Consider the following 17,615-nt stretch of genomic DNA (forward strand, 5'->3'; position numbering starts at 1 on the left):
GTATTGTTGGAGTTTGTTCCACCACCACGCCTCCAAAATGCTAGTGGTGATTCTGCCACAGCTCTCTCCTCCACCCCCTCCTCTTCTTCTTCCTCTATGGCCTCTTCTGCAGATTTGTCCTCTGAACCAGCAGTGCTCCGTAAGCATTCAAGGGCCTAAGCAAGCACTCAGGCAAAAAGATGCCATGCGATGCTTGAGTTGGTCTGCTTGGGGACAGGAGCCACACTGGGGCAGAGATTCTGTCAGCTCTGCAGGGGCAGGCTCAGAGGTGGTTCATGCCACGTCAGCTTCAGCCAGGAATGGTTGTATGCGACAATGGCACCAACCTTCTCTCCACCTTCCGACAGGAACACTTGAACCATGTCCCATGTTTGGCACACGTCCTGAATTTGGTGGTGCAGCGGTTCTTGAGCAGGTACCCAGACTTACAGGATCTCCTGATGCAGGCCAGAAAAGTCTGTGGTCATTTCCGCCGGTCATACATATGCTCACCAGGTGGAACTCAACATTGGCAATGCTGCAGCGGCTGTACACGCAGCAGAGGGCCATCAATGAGTACCTGTTTGAGTATGGCACCAGGACAGGGTCAGGGGCGCTTGGCTTTTTTTTCGTCATGCCAGTGGCTACTGATCAAGGATGCATACGCTGTCCTGTCACCATTTGAGGAGGTCACAAGGTGAACAGCGACAATGCATGTATCAGTGATACTGTCCCACTTGTCTTCCTGTTGGAGCACATGCTTCATGGAATAATGGACAGGGCACTTGAGGCAGAACAGCGGGAGGAAGAGGAGGATTTCCTTACCTCTCAAGGCCCCCCTTTATCCAGATAGTATTCCTGTGGGCCCGGCAAACACACAGGAAGAAGAGGAGGAGGATTGTTTCAGCATGGACGTGGAGGATAACTCTCAGCAGTAGTCTTCAAGGGATGGTTTTCAGTCCCCAGAAACCCAAGGAGGTGGCTGGGAGGAGGTTGTTATGGATCATGTGATCCTTAGTGACCCAGAGCACTCAGAATCAAATGCCTCTGCAAAGCCTGCGAAAGGACCCTAGGATTTGTGGTATCAAGGAGAGGGATCATTACTGGCTGGTAACCCTTCTTGATCCACGTTACAAGGGTAAGATTGCAGGACTCATCCTGCCTTCGCAGAGGGAGCAGAGGATGAAACATCTTCAGGAGGCCTTGAAGAAAGGTTTGTGCAATGCGTTTCCAGACCCTGGAAGGTTACAGTTTCCTGGTGCTAGACAATATGTTGCTGAGGCTTCGTTCAGTCAGAGGAAGAGCGGTGGAGAAGGTGGCCGGCTGACCGATGCCTTTAGACAATTTTTCAGTCCTCAGCGCCAAGGTCTGATCAGTTCAAGCAACCATCGCCAGCGCCTGCATTACATGGTGCAGGAATATCTAGGGGCAAGAGTAGACTTGGAGACCTTTCCAACAGACCATCCACTGGGTTACTGGGTCTTGAGGTTGGACCACTGGCCAGATTTTGCTCAATATGCAATTGAGCTACTGGCCTGTCCTGCATCCAGTGTTCTTTCTGAATGCACATTCAGTGTTGCTGGAGGGTTTGTAACGGATCATAGAGTGCGCCTGTCCACAGACTCCGTTGATAGGCTCACATTCATAAAAATGAATCAGTCTTGGATCAGCAGCTATCAAGCACCTGATGCTAATGTAACTGATTGATTTTTCTATGGATGTGGGATCCCTTGAAGACTGCCTATGCTGAGTGACTATCCTATTCCTCCTCAATCTTGATGATGCTAGCTTCCAACAATATTGTTGATTTAGGGCACCACCACCACTGCCTAAGGCCCAATTTTTCTGTACCTGTTTAACAGGGGCATGTAATTACAATTTTTAATCTAATATTTCATAGCAGGGCCCATTCCTGCACCCACCAAGAGTAACTGTGAGGGCTTACAGTGTTGTGGCACCACCACCACCAAAGGCCCAATTTTTCTGCCTCTGTTTAACAGGGGCATGTAATTACAATTTTTGATCTAATATTTCACAGCAGGGCCCATTCCTGCGCTCACCAAGACTAACTGTGAGAGTTTACAGTGTTCTGGTACCACCAACACCTAAGGCCCAATTTTCTGCAGAGTATATAGGGCAGGCCGTATAGTATATATACTTCTGTTCAGAGTATATAGTGCTTGGGGGCACCCCACGCCATTTTTATTAAAATTTGGGTGCGGGGTTCCCCTTAATATCCATAACAGACCCAAAGGGCCTGGTAATGGGCTGGGGGGGGGGACCCATGCCGTTTTTCTCAATCATTTTCATGTATATTGCCGGGACCCGACAATACATTACAGCCGCAAGCAGTTTTAAATGACTTTTTTTTCTTTTAGAAATGTAATTTAGCTGTGGTATTGTTCTAAACACGGGAAAACTGCGCCACTTTACACTCATACTATAGACACCCCCCAGGCACGATATTTAAAGGAATATTTCATTTCTATTGTTTCACTTTAAGCATTATTAAAATCACTGCTCCCGAAAAAACGTCAGTTTTTGAAACTTTTTTTTGCATTGATACATGTCCCCTGGGGCAAGACTCGGGTCCCCAAACACTTTTTATTGCAATAACTTGCATATAAGCCTTTAAAATTAGCACTTTTGTTTTTTCACATTCGTGTCCCATAGACTTTAATGGTGTTCGCGTGTTCGAACAAACTTTTTGCATGTTCGTATGTTCTGCTGCAAACCGAACTGGGGGGGTATTCGGCTCATCCCTATTTGTGTGTGTGTGTGAGTGTTTGTATATTTGTGGCCAAAGGATAATAAAATTATAACAAGCATATGACAAGGTTTGAAAAAAATAACAATATGACTATATCTTTTTTTCCCAAAGATGGGTTAGAAAATGTAATCTTCGTTAATTTGAACAACAATCAGCTTGAACACATTCCTTCTGAAATTCACAAGTAAGTCCACAGTTTACTGAGCTACTAACTTTTGGACTTAAACAATGCTTAAAGTAGGCCTCTGCTATCTGCAGGGTTGTTTTATGGAATGGTTTGCTTATAAATCTTGTTCTTTAAGGTTGCAGCATCTTGAAAAACTCAGTATTAACCATAACCTTCTGAAAGACATTCCTAAAGAGTTGTGTGTCCTGCAAAACCTACAGGAACTGCACTTAGGAAACAACAAGCTGGAGACATTGCCGGAGCAAATAGGCTATTTAACCAATCTGAAGGAGCTGCACATATATCGTAACAATCTGATTGGCTTGCCTGAGGTGAGTAAAGTTAGTCTTACATAAAAACATCTTTGGTAATCCTAATATGTCGTTACTGCTGTTGGAAATGCTCCAGACTGTAATTTTGTTATTATTTATACGTACAGGTTACTGTGATGTATATATTACTTGTTAATATGCATACAATTTATAAAAAAAAAGAAACTCTTAAAAAATTGTAATACGCTGGGTGCTACTGGTTGTAGCCATTAGGAGATACTGATTATTTTGATACACTCAGCATTTACACCACTAAAACTGAAAAAAACATTTTTAGGTTGAATTTAATTTAATGACCAAAGCACCAGTGTGTATTATTTTGCAATATATTGTCTACATATCTCTGTTATTATTTCTAATAGGGTCTTTGCAGGCTGAGGAAGCTAAGAATCCTGGATGTTGCAGGAAATCAGATTCAGTCCTTTCCATACCGTGTGAGTAAAGTACTTTGATGTATGTAAAGCCTGCAGCTTATACAACGGAGGGTGCCATTTTGTTGACTGGACCAGTGCTATAATTATGACACATAGCTTCCTGGTATCTTGGAATGAAAATTGGGCAGTTAAGCCCCACACAGTATTTGTCTAAACCCAACCAAAATCTGAACGTATTAGGTTAACTGAGATGGCCCGAGAAAAGAGTAGTATCTTAGTGGCTAGCATTTTGATCTTGCAGTGGTGGGCTTTTGGTTCAAGTCCCACCAAGGATTCTATCTACATTAGGTTTGTATCATTCCACTTTATTTTAATGGTTTGCCATTCTGTGCTACTGTTTTCTCCCACACTTCAAAAACATACTAGCTGCATACATACTATATGTTAACTGCAATCTGGCCATTTTGACCCCACATTGTCCGTTTGGGTGCAGAAGGCACATATGATTGTAAGCTGCTTGGGAGACGGGGGGGATGTTATTAGTTTACTCTGTATATAACATACACTCACACTTATTTCCTGATTCAGAAAAATCTGTCTTTTCCCACATATACAGTGCCTTGCAAAAGTATTCACCCCCCTTAGCATTTTTCATGTTTTGTTGCCTCACAACCTGGAATTAACATGGAATATTTGAGGATTTGCATCATTTAATTTACAGAACATGCCCACAACTTTGAATATTTTTTTTTTATTGTAAAGCAAACAACAAATAGGACAAAATAACAGAAAAAGTCAATGTGCATAACTATTCACCCCCCTAAAGTCAATACTTTGTAGAGCCACCTTTTGCGGCTATCACAGCTCCAAGCCGCTTTGGATAAGTCTCTATGAGCTAGCCACATCTTACCACTGGGATTTTTGCCCATTCCTCCTTGCAAAACTGCTCCAGCTCCTTCTAGTTGGATGGTTTGTGCTTGTAAACAGCAATCTTTAAGTCTGACCACAGATTTTCTATTGGATTGAGTCTGGGCTTTGACTAGGCCATTCCAACACATTTACATGTTTCCCCTTAAACCACTCAAGTGTTGCTTTAACAGTGTGTTTGGGGTCATTGTCCTGCTGGAAGGAGAACCTCTGTCCTAGCCTCAAATCACACACAGAGTGGTACAGGTTTTGCTCAAGAATATCCCTGAAATTTAGCACCATCCATCTTTCCCTCAACTCTGACCAGTTTCCCATTCCCAACTGCTGAAAAACATCCCCACAGCATGATGCTGCCACCACCATGTTTCACTGTAGGGATGGTGTTCTTTGGGTGATGTGATGTGTTGGGTTTGCACCATATATAGAGTTTTCTTTGATGGCCACAAAATTCAATTTTTGTCTCATCATGTTCTTTCCATTTGGTTATGATAGACTTGATGGTGCTCCTAGGGATCATCAAAGATTTGGATATTTTTTTTTATAACCTAACCCTGACTTGTACTTCTCAACAACATTGTCCCTTACTTGTTTGGAGAGTTCCTTGGTCTTCGTGGCAGCGTTTGGTTAGTGGTGCCTCTTGCTTAGGTGTTGTAGCCCCTGGGGCCTTTCAAAAAGGTGTGTATATGTAATGACAGATCATGTGACACTTAGATTGCACACAGGTGGACATCATTTCACTAATTATGTGACTTCTGAAGGTAATTGGTTGCACCAGACTTTTTTTGGGCTTCATAAATAACAAAGGGGGTGAATACATACGCACATGCCAATTATCAGTTTTTTATTTTTGAAAAATTGTTTTATGTATATATTTTTCTAATTTTACTTCACTAACTTAGACTATTGTGTTCTGATTCATCACATATGATTTGGATTAAAAAAACATTGAACCTAAGGCTGTAATGTAACAAAATAGATAAAAAGCTAAGGGGGAGTGAATACTTTTGCAAGGCACTGTATGAGTATAGTGGATAGTAAGATGAAAATGACCTGTGTTGATCATGTAGCCCAGACTTGTCAAAATGGTGTTTATTGGGTTATATCTGGTCTCAACAGTTTAGGAAACTGAAGCAGGACAAAACCCAAGCTGTTCTGCAGTTGATAAAAGCCACACACCCCTATGTAACTTGCAGTTGAATACTTTGGGTTAAGTTTTATTGTCCCTTTTTCTAGGATAGAACCTTGTAAGATGCAACTCTTACTATAATGTTTCCAATAGTTTTTATTGGTAAATTTTAGGTATTGCATATCAAACAAATACAAATGTTTAATAAAGAGAGTTATTATCCATCTAAATCAACCATTGATAACATACAAAACAGGAGGAGGCCTGAGAATTGGCATTAAGAAAAGAAAAAGGAAACGTTTAGTGCAATGACAATACCCCAAACTTGGACCCTAGAAGTTCCTTCAGACTCTACAAATTTCCTACAAGGTAGTTAATCCAAGGCTCCCAAATCTTTTTGAACTGTGAAATTTTATCATTGAGGATGGCTGAGAGTTTCTCATTGATCATTATCCAGGAAAGCTTGGCATTAATCAGGTCAAACGATATCTTGGGGGATTTCCATGACTTCGCTGGGTTAGAGTCTACAATTTTCTCTATCCATTGATGGGCACATACCTTAAAAAGAATCCATAAGAGGCCTTACTGGGCCGCCCAACTTTAGAAGCTTTGTGATGCGTGAGAAAACTCATCAACTTTCGTCTTCCTGGTGGCCCGCATCAAGGAGCTTCTAAAGCTGGGCGGCCCAGTAAGGCCTCTTATGGATTCTTTTTAAGGTTCATGCCCATTAATGGGTAGAGAAAATTGTAGACTTTAACCCAGAATCTACAGACTTTTGGATATTCCCACCGACTATGGAGGAACAAACCATCTTGGGAACAGTTTCTGAAGCAGCATGAGGAGGCTCCTGGGATGCAGAAGGCAAATCTTGTTGGGACCATATACCATCGAAGTAGTTCTTTGTAATTTGCCTCTAAAGGCAAGTTATTAATATGTTCTGCATGCATTTCCTGCTAGTTTGTGCCAATCCTCAAGATCCAACTTTACTTGCAGGTCCTGCTACTATAATGTTAATGTGTAAGTTCACCTTCACCAGCATTTTCCAAAAATCCCCCTATGAAATTGCCTATCTTCTGAATAGTACACTCCTGTTTTAAAAATTTCATCTCCTCCCCTTACACATACAGCTGAGGGAGGGGCATCTTCACAAAAACTGCTAGCCCTTGATCCCCCCTCCATCCTGCTGTTTGTAGGACAGGGTAAACACTACAGTTTGCACCCCCTAGTGGCCGCACTGGGCAATTTAAACTGCACTTGTGTGCTGCCTTCTCTAGCTGCAGAGGCTAAGCTCAGTTAGAGAAGGAGAGCGCGCACTTTGCACACGTTTAATACATAATGATTTTGTTTACACAGCTAAATGAGGTTCCGCTACAAGAACTGTACTGTGAAGAGAACCCTCTGCTAAAGAGAGAGCCCGTGACTGCCATTCAAGATGAGGAAATTCTGTCCTTAAAGGTGAATACGAACTTAATTTATAAGAAAAACCACAGCTTATATTGAATATTGCTGCTAAAGCAAAGGGTCCTGACCCACAAGCTACTCTGCCACCAATGCAGACATTAGAGGATAGGGTGACGATGCCCTTGTTTTGCATAATGCAGAAAGTACCGGCAATATGGAGGTTGAAGATATTACACTGGGTGTCTAGTGTCCTCATTGGACAGTGGTAGGAGCCTGCCGGAGAGAGCGCATGCCAAATCCTGTGCAAAATGTTATTTCCTTTTTTTTGGGTGTTGTATTTTTTTTTTTATTATTTTCTTCAGAAGGACAGGAGGAAATCACCTGGAGCTGGCAATTCTAGTTTATTTGCAACTGTTCACCAAAGATACATACAGATAAGGGCTACAATTTTACAGTTTGTCAGGAAGGATGTCCAGAGGATGTGTGTTTCTAGTATATAAAGGTTTGCACTTAAACCTTTTCCTAATGACCAATTTTAGACGAAAAGTTGTGCATTGACCTATCCAATTCTTGCTGTAAATTCCTCTCTTCATTATGTGTAAACTAAATGGAAACTCTAAATGGCACATATAATGTACCCTCTTATAAAAAATGATGTGTGCAAAGCTCATAAAGAAGCACAATTGTTATTTTATTGCAGTCTCATTCAGTTGACAACTGGCTAATATACCCTGCTAAAGCTGAGTACACACTGTCTAAAAGTTCACCGGTTCAGCAGAAACCATCCGACTTTCAGTCATTGTGTACAGCAGTCTGCCCATCAGAATCCGATCTAACGACGGGCATTTGTCGAAGGGACGTGCTGGAGAACCAGCATCCGATCAGAGCTTGCATCCAATGTTATCACCTCTAACATTGAATATTGACAGTCCCTATCTATTATTATATTAATCAGTGTGATTCTGATAGCTTTAATATCTATAGGTAGACCTGTTCTTGGCCTAGCACAGCAATTTAAAGAGAGCTAACAGTGGCTAATGTGATGAACACTACTTCAAGCTAGGCAGGGTGCTTGGCTTTTATTTAATTCTTTTTCTTAATAGACATAAAGTATATAAATCCACTTTTGTGTGCACCAAATGCCTTTGCAAATCCCGTTATTACCTTGTAAAGGGAGCAGTGATCTCACTGTGGTGCTGTTTAGCAGCCTATGCAGAGTGCAGGGCTGTAAGAGGGACTCAGAAGGCCCCACCCACTGCAGGCTGCCAGCAGAAACTACGGAAGGGGGCAGAGACAAGACCAGTCACCCTGCACACAGAGAGAGAAGCAGTGACCTGTCTTTAATACAGGAAGTTCCATGCTTAAAGTGGTTGTAACCTTAAAAAAAAATAAGATCATGTTCCCTTAAAGCATGCTGTATAGCACAGTGCTTGTGCTGTGTCATTTTTCCCTTTCCAACTTGTAAAAAACCTGGCTGATCCTGCCAGTTCCTGTGTCCCCCTGTCTCTTCTGACCACGGTAATGATGGCTGCTGAGCCCTGATTACCGTGGTCAGATATCATGCCTCTGTCATCCACTGATCACCTCTGACAGTCTCTCCCCTCTCCCTCACCTTCCCTGTCATCATAAGAGCGTACCTCATGCCGCCTCTCCCGCTGCTATGCTATTCAGCTGCATAATGCAGCTAATATACAATTATCCCCTCGGGGCATGCTGCCTGAATGAACGGGTTTGTTTTTTTAAAGATGAAAAAGCTAAATACCTTTTTCACACCGCAGCTGTGCGGTCACATGATCCCCATCTGCTGGCCATACCCGATCTATGGAGAGACGCAGGAACGGCCGAGATTTTCCTGTGCTGGCCGGCTGACCTACTGCATAGTCCCTCTTACAGTCTTGAAGAAATACACAAAGCACACCAAGATTCAGGTAAACATACACATGCTATTTAGATAATATTATAGTGAGCCTTGAGTTCAGCTTTAAACTTACTTTTGGTTTGTCTTTTAATTTAAAGTGGAACTTCAATCATTTTTTCATCTGTCCGTATTAAATCCTCTGCCCTTGTTGTTTTAACTTTGGATGGCAAAACATTTTTTTTTCTGCCAGTAAATACCTTATACAGCCCACTTCCTGTTTCTTGTCTGGTCATTAGTCTAGGCTTATGACATCATGTACAGCTTTCTCTCTCACTCTTGTGAGAGTTTGCCAGGAAGGGAGGGAGGAGGAGTCATAAGGGGTCCAATGAGAGCTGCAGAGCTAGAGGTGTGCCTCTGTGTGTCTGTGTAAATCCAGGAAGTGAACAGGCAGCAGCTTCAGCTGCCCACAGTTAAAATGGATGCAGCCAGACTCAGTGGAGTGAGATTTCTGCAACATATTTGGCAAATACAGAATCACAGTATATATAAAATAATATGCAAAGTGGTTGGAGGGAAACTTCAGAATGGCAAAGATGTTTTTATTACAAATTATGTGAGCAGACTGCAGTTCCTCTTTAAAGAGTAACTTCACAGTGGAGAAAATACAGCCCCCTTTGCATGATCAATGTACACTGCAAGGTTTTTTTTTAATAAACTTTGTTGCAGAGTGCTACCCGTTTTTGCTCTTTGTTTGATCATATCTTGAGCAGGACTGATTCTGAATGGGAGTGACTTTTTCATGTTTGATTAGCTGAAGAACTTTCAGTGTTCTATAGGAGCATCTCACCAAAACTGAAATCTTTGTTGCAGAGGATGCCTAAAACCTAACTTGTATCTCAGTTCAGACTTCTGGGAAAATCAGTGAGCCAATCACACAAGTAAGAAATTACATCTTTGGAGGCGATCCATACACCAACTGTTTACAGAGCGCCTGCAAGTTGCCATATTGCACTGAATTTTACAGAAAAGTGTTAAAGTGGTTCTAAAGGCTGAAGGTTTTTTGCATTATATGTATGAAGATAAAAAAAACTTCTGCGTGTAGCTTCCCCCAACGGCCCCCAATACTCACCTGAGCTCCCTCTTGATTCAGCGATGTGCACAGGAGCCTCGCCTGTCCCAGGTTTCTCTCTTCTCATTGGCTGAGACACACCAGTGAGCCAGTGAGGAGAGAGCGGGGTGTCAGGGCTGTGCTGTGGCTCGTGGATGCAGAGAGCAGGGCTCTGGAGCATACACAAGTGCCCCACAGCAAGCGACTTGGTATTGGGGTCACTGGTCAAGGGGGAGGAGCCAGGAACGCCAGTGGGGAACCCAAGAAGAGGAGGATCTGGGCTGCTCTGTGGACAGAACAGGTAAATATAACATGTTTGCTATTAAAAAAAAAATCTGTATTATCACTTTAAAAGGAAATGTAATTTTTAGTAACAATAAATTACAATATGGCTTCTGTCACAATTATATATACAAAATTATTATTTCTTACAATATTTTTTTCCATGAAAGTGGAGTTATCTTTTAAACACTTGAATTTCATACAAAGTTGCATTTATCCAGTAAAGTGAACCTGATCTGCCCTTTAAAAGGTACCCATACTAAAGTGCAGACAGCATGTGGTGGCTGCAAGCACCCTAGTTAGCTATCAAATCAATTCCTTTGTTCCTGTGGATCCTATGCCCATATTATACACAGAACATCACACTCTCTCCTGGCACTGTGCCCTGTACCTTGTTCAGCTGGCTCATAAAAGCTCTGGAATTTTACAGTTTCGTGATGGTTATTGGAGAGAAGTGAATGCCTGTGCACAGTCTGGTACTAAACGGAGATCAGTTTGATTTGGGCACTTCAGCACAGGTGTTACCATAAGCACTTTTTAGGCCAGGAGCTTTTAATCTTTAACCACTTGCCAAACGACTCCTGTACATATACGTCGGCACTTTAAAGATAGATATCTCTGTAAAGGCAGCTGAGGTCTTTTTGGCCCCAGATCTCATATTTAAGAGGACCAGTCATGCTTTTTTCTATTACAAGGGATGTTTACATTCTTTGTAATAGGAATAAAGGGGCCCAATTTTTTTTTTTTTTTTAACCGCCTGCCGACCGCTGGCCGTCAATTGACGGGCAGGCGGCGCAGCTCTCGTTATCTCATATGACGTCCTCGCTTTCTTGGGCCACCAGGGGGCGCGCGCGTGCCGTCGCCGGCGATCGTGCGCGCACCGTGTCACTAAGCACCCGGTGCGCGTGCCCGGCGGCCGCGATGTCCGCCGGGCACCCGCGATTACCGGTAACACAGCAGGACCGTGGATCTGTGTGTTTAAACACACAGATCCACGGTCCTGTCAGAGGAGAGGAGACCGATGGTGTGTTCCCAGTACAGGGGAACACCGATCGGTCTCCTCCCCTAGTGAGTTCCCGCCCCCTACAGTTAGAATCACTCCCCTAGCAACACAGTTAACCCCTCCATCACCACCCAGTGTTAACCCCTTCACTGCCTGTCACATTTATACAGTAATCAATGCATTTTTATAGCACGGATCGCTGTATAAATGTGAATGGTCCCAAATATGTGTCAAAAGTGTCCGATGTGTCCGCCGCAATATCGCAGTCACAATAAAAATCGCAGATCGCCGCCATTACTAGTAAAAAATAAAAAAAAAATAAAAATGTTATAAAACTATCCCCTATTTTGTAGACACTATAACTTTTGCGCAAACCAATCTATATACGTTTATTGCGATTTTTTTTTTTACCAAAAATATGTACAAGAATACATATCAGCCTAAACTGAGAAAAAATTTGTTTTAAAGAAAAAAAAATTGGATATTTATTATCGCAAAAGGTAAAAATTATTGTGTTTTTTTTAAAACTTGTCACTCTTCTTTTGTTTATAGCGCAAAAAATAAAAACCGCAGAGGTGATCAAATACCACTAAAAGAAAGCTCTATTTGTGGGGAAAAAATGATAACAATTTCATTTGGGTCGAGTGTTGTATGACCACGCAATTGTCATTCAAATTGCGACAGCGCTGAAAGCTGAAAAATGGCTTGGGCAGGAAGGGGGCGAAAATGCACAGTATTGAGGTGGTTAAACAGTGTAAAAATAAATAAAATCAAGTAAAATAAATAAGAAAAAAGAAAAATTAAAGAGCCCCGTCCCGACGAGCTTGCGCGCAGAAGCGAAAGCATACAAGAGTATCGCCCGCATATGAAAACTGTGGTCAAACCACACATGTGAGATATCGCCGTAATTGTTAGAGCGAGAGCAATAATTCTAGCCCTAGACCTCCTCTGTAACTCAAAACATGCAACCTGTAGAATTTTTAAAACGTCGCCTATGGAGATTTTTAAGGGTAAAAGTTTGACGCCATTCCACGAGCAGGCGCAATTTTGAAGCGTGACATGTTGGGTATCAATTTACTCGGCGTATCATTATCTTTCACAGTATAAACAAAATTGGGTTAACTTTACTGTTGTCTTATTTTTTTATTCAAAAAAGTGAATTTTTTCCCAAAAAAGTGCGCTTGTAAGACCGCTGCTCAAATACGGTGTGATAAAAAGTATTGCAATGACCGCCATTTTATTCTCTAGGGTGTTCGAAAAAAAAATGTATAATGTTTGGGGGTTCTAAATAATTTTCTAGCAAAAAGTTTTTAACTTGTAAACACCGAGTCTGAAAAAGAGGAGGCAAATCATAAAAAATAATATCTAATAAATATAAATATACTCTGTGGTCATTGTTTACATGCTCTGTGTACTTTGGGACTACAGCCGGTAGTGTATTTAGGTTTTGTGCTGCCCTAGGCATGACTAAACTCGTGCACCCCCTAATTTAAATATGACTCACCCCTTCCTGTCAAGGCCACACCCCTTGCTGTTTAAGACCTGCCCTGAAATTTTCGAGTGGGGACACTAGTTCTGAGGGTCGGGGGGGTCAAGGAATTCCCTTAATTTGCATAGATTTCCTCTCACTTCCTGTTTGGCTATGGGGCAGGAAGTGAAGGGAAATCTCTGCAATGGGACAGGGATGGTAAAAAATAAACTAACAGGGGCTATAACCCTCCCTTATTCTATCCAAAACGGTAAAAAAAAAGTGTTGCCTATAGTTCTACTTTAAGCACAAATTTCTGATAATTTTATGGAGAGGACTAAGAAGATATAACCATGCAAATGGTGCAGCAAAAAACATATAGCACAGTAAGGAAGGTTTGTGGTCCAGGATGAGAGGATAGTCAAAATTAGAAGCGGCGCCCCCCCCCCCCCCCCCCAGTTGTGTGCCGACCACCCGCATACCAGAAGCAATGAGGCCGCTTTAGGGGGGGCACTAGACTAATTTGCCTCTCAGCCCAGTCCACTCCGTAAGACTGGTGCTACACTAACAGTGTAGCGCAAGCCGGCGGGGACTCTTTCCGTGCTGCCCTAGGCCTGGGCCTTGTCGGCCTAGGCCAGAATACAGCGTTGACTACAGCACTGCCTTTGGTCATGTGATCAAAATCCTCCAAAGCGCTGCTTCCCCTTTCCGAATGCCAGCCCCCCCTCCCTAATTCTGCCCTGCAAATAACCACTCCCATTACACACAGATCATTCTGTCCTTGTAGTCCCAAAGGACCTCCCACCGAGACGCCAACATGAGGCGCCCCACAAAAGCGCAGAGAATTATGGGAATTGCACTTTCAACAATATTTTACAAGACTTTGGGAACGCAAGATGACCTCCAGATGAAACCCACTCCCACCTACTTTTACGTTCAGATGGAGTAAACGCTGGCCTGAGGGGTAGAATGTGGTTTTCTCAAGATTGACAAAGGCAAGGCAGATTTCATAGATGACATGAATGATAATGGAGCCAATCAGAGCTAATGCATTTGTAAACTTCATTAGAGAACGATAGTCTTCAGTTGTAAAAAAAGGCTTGTTGGTAAATAGCTCCATGCAATCAGTTCAGTAATGTAAGTACGTTGGTATGTCTACATTTTGTAAAATTTTGTTTATGTATCTTTTCTTCTTTATAATGCATTGTGGTCATATGACTGCAATGCCTCTCTGTTCGTCCTGGAAGTTTGATGTGTCTGCTCCTCTGCAGCCTCCTCGTTCATGACAAGACCTCTAGATAAAGCTGGTCTGGGCACCATGGGGGAGGGGCTTGATGGAACAGGGCAGGGCTGGATTGGGCTGTGTTGTGTTACTTACACAGCCACTGACAACGATACCAAGAAATGCCTGTGAGCAGCCACATTCGGCTGCACAGGCACACTGTTGGCGGTGAAGCAGAGGAGGATTGCTAAATGTCTAGGTTAGACTGCTAAATGTCTAGGTTAGACTTCTAATCACACAATTAGTAATTCTTCTAATGCATAATATAAAAGTTGTATATATTATTCATATAATTAAAGGGTATTTTTTTACCCGGAATTCCAATTTAATCTTAGATGTTTTTTATTTTCTGTACAGGAAATGACAGCAAGATTCATTTTACATCATGTACAGGACAGAGACTCCTTGATACGACAGCAAATCCTGTATTATCCTGAAGCGAAGACAATACTCTCCAGCAGGAATATATGTGCTCTGTGTGGGACGTGGTTTCTGGACATGTGGCTTGAATGTGTAAAGTTTGTGGACATAAAAAAGGTGTGTACTATACAGACCCTATAATACTGTATTCAAACTAAATTACAATACTTAAAGTCAAAGCAGTGGGAATAGTTTATTACAGCTCTTTTCAACAAGGGCCGAATCTAACCTGTCCAATGTGGGGGTGCAGTAAAAAATGTCAGGGGGGGCAAAGGATGGGAGGTCAGCAGGGCAGTGTACAGGGGGTCATCAGAGAGTTTGTAGAGGCCAATAGTTTGTAGGGGAGTGTACAGGGATCAGTAGGGAGGAGGACAGGGGTCACAACTGGCAGAGCAGGAGTCACTGCTGGCAAGGCAGAGGGACAGGGGTCACCTTTGGAAGGGCAGAGGGACAGGGGTCACTTTTGGAAGGGCAGAAGACAGAGGTCTCTTTTGGAAGGGCAGAACACTCAGTAGGACTCCTTCTCTCGTCTCTGCACTGTACACAGCCTGGGCACAGGCAACAGAGCTCCTCCTCCCCACACAAAGCTGAGATCAGTAGTGTCAGACAAGGACAGCATAGTGTCTGATAATGGCAGTATAGTGTCAGATTGGGGCAGCAATGTGTCAGATTAGGGTGGTATAGTGTTAGACGAGGGCAGTAAAGTATCAGATTATGGAAGTATAGTGCCAGATTAGGATAGTGCAGTGTCATATTACAGCAGTATAGTTCCATTATTAGGGTGGTATAGTGGCATGTTAAGACAGTATAGTAGTAGGTTAAGGTGGTATAGTGTCAGATTACAGCAGTATAGTGTCAGATTATGGTAGTATAGTGGCAGGATAGGGTAGGATAGTTGGCAGGTTAGGGAAGTTTAGTGGCAGGTTAGGGTGGTATAGTGTCAGATTACAGCAATATAGTGTCAGATTAGGGTAGTAAAGTGGCAGGTTAGGGTAATATGGTGGCAGGTTAGGTCAGCATAGTGGCAGTTTAGGGCAGTGTAGTGGCAGGTTAGGGCAGTATAGTGGCAGTTTAGGGCAGTGTAGTGGCATTTTAGGGCAGTGTAGTGGCAGTTTAGGGCAGTGTAGTGGCAGGTTAGGGTAGTATAGTGGCAGGTTAGGGTAGTATAGTGGCAGGTTAGGGCTGACAGTTGCAGTGTCTTCAGTCACTTACCCCATGGCTGCAGATGAAGACACCCCCAGCTTCTGTGTCCACTCCACCCCTTTCCCCTTCTTCAACTTCATGGATTAGCCAGAATGAAGGGGTCTGTGGGAGAGGTAGAGGAGGCAGCCACACCCCCAGCCCCACCCACCAACTCCGGGTGCCTCAGGAGATATTCAAAATCCTGAGAAGCAATTTAAGCTAATTAGAGGACAGGGGAGTGATACAGGTAGCCTCCCCTGCCCCTCTGGGCCCTCTTCTGATCCGATCATCCATCCAGATGGTCAGTACATTTACTAGTACATTTACAAAGCTGGAGGGAGAGGGAAAGTGCAGCTGTATGCAGAACGTTCGTGGTTGGATTTGGGTGGGGCACAACTAAAATCTATGGGGGGGGGGCATAACCCACCACAGCACCCCCCTAGATCAGGCCATGTTCTCAAGCTTTTCAAAATAGAGGAACCCTAGAAATAACTTTCAGATCTCAGTTCCCCCCCTCCGCTCCTAGCAGCGAACCAGGACTGTGGAGGGGGTGGGAGGGGCTGACTCAGGCTCTCAGCAGATCACTGAGAGGCTGAGCCAAGTGCCGCTTCAGGCTTCTGGGTGGATTCCGACCTTATGGTTGGGATCTTTTTAGAGCCTGGAGCGGCTTTGTGATGAAAACAAATCACAGGAGTGCAGATTGAGTGGCACTCCTGTGATTCTCCTTTAAGTATATATATATATGACTAATAAATACATTGTACGTTATTTTAGGCCCCTTGGGGGCAGGAACTAATGCAAATGGTTCTATGTACTCTGCAAGTATCATATAAACACAGTAGATAAACGTAACCTGTTCACTATATTAGGATTCCTAGTAAATATTTATGCCATTTTCTTTCTTAAATTTAAACTTTTGTGCCTTATTGTATATTGACAGAAAATGAAAACCTCTAGCAATTTACAGCTTCTGCCAATGAAGATTTTATTATGTTCGTACAGATGCTTCAATCAAAGACAGACAGATATGTTTGGCGTAGCAGTCCAGTAACACACTGTCGTTTGTAGGATTTGTCTATGGGGCCATTTTTTTGGCCAATAAGAAAAATGGCAAAAATAATATGCTTAGGGGCTTGTTTATACCATATGGAGTCGAAAACATTTTTTAACACCTATGCAAGAAAAATGTATTTCAATGAGCCTAGTTTACACCATTACTGTGCTTTCATGTGCGTTTAACGAAAGTACAGCATTTTGTCACACTGAAATGCACTTGAACTCAACACAAATGCATGTAAATGCAACTCAGTAAATTATTAATGACAAAAGAAGCACCACAAATGCATGTAAATGCACATGCGGAACTGCACTGAATGCAGGGGTTGTGGTGTCAACAAGCCCCAAAGGAAGACGGTTACTGTTTTGTTTTAAACTTCATTATTTGTTAAATATGTTGTTAATATGTAAAAATAACCACTTTTATAAGCTGTTTGTTTTATGCGTGTATGGGGTCAGCCACATTAAAAATTCCTATAGAAATCTTATTATCTTATAATGTTATTTTCTTTTAATTAAATACAGTAGCAGCGGACACAGCGGTCACAGGATCACGCTGCTGTATGTCTCAGAGGGCACATTAGTGCGCACGTGCTGAGCGATGTACCAATACATCGCTTAACCTGGAGCTGCCGCCTGCCTGCAGTAAATGTACTGTGGGTGGGCAGAAAGTGGTTAATACAACTCAGTTAATTCATCTAGTTCTAGATTATCCTTCAGGAGAACCAAAAAGAGTGGAACTAAAGGGTAAAAACATAGGATCATTCACCTTTACCAACAGTTCTTGTTTATGTTTTTAGGAAGAGTAGGCAGAAAAGAAGTGTCCTACAGGGATTGACTGGGGTCAATACTTGTATGTCATTTTTTTGCGTTTGCTGCGT

The 17,615-nt window shown here is 42.7% G+C and overlaps 1 protein-coding gene across 1 annotated transcript in view; it reads left to right on the forward strand.

Annotated features, from left to right (window-relative positions):
- The window catches only part of LRRC69 (leucine rich repeat containing 69), a 42,477-nt gene extending 25,255 nt beyond the window's left edge, over positions 1 to 17,222 (forward strand). The window contains exons 3-8 of the mRNA XM_073631936.1: positions 2,861 to 2,933; positions 3,052 to 3,247; positions 3,610 to 3,681; positions 7,028 to 7,129; positions 14,434 to 14,613; positions 16,619 to 17,222. Of these exons, the coding sequence (XP_073488037.1) occupies positions 2,861 to 2,933; positions 3,052 to 3,247; positions 3,610 to 3,681; positions 7,028 to 7,129; positions 14,434 to 14,613; positions 16,619 to 16,729 (734 nt within the window). The 3' untranslated portion in view covers positions 16,730 to 17,222. The remainder of the gene's footprint in view (positions 1 to 2,860; positions 2,934 to 3,051; positions 3,248 to 3,609; positions 3,682 to 7,027; positions 7,130 to 14,433; positions 14,614 to 16,618) is intronic.
- The last annotated feature ends 393 nt before the right edge of the window (positions 17,223 to 17,615 follow it).

The sequence above is a fragment of the Aquarana catesbeiana genome, linkage group LG05, assembly GCF_042186555.1.
Source record: "Aquarana catesbeiana isolate 2022-GZ linkage group LG05, ASM4218655v1, whole genome shotgun sequence".
Taxonomy (NCBI): domain Eukaryota; kingdom Metazoa; phylum Chordata; class Amphibia; order Anura; family Ranidae; genus Aquarana; species Aquarana catesbeiana.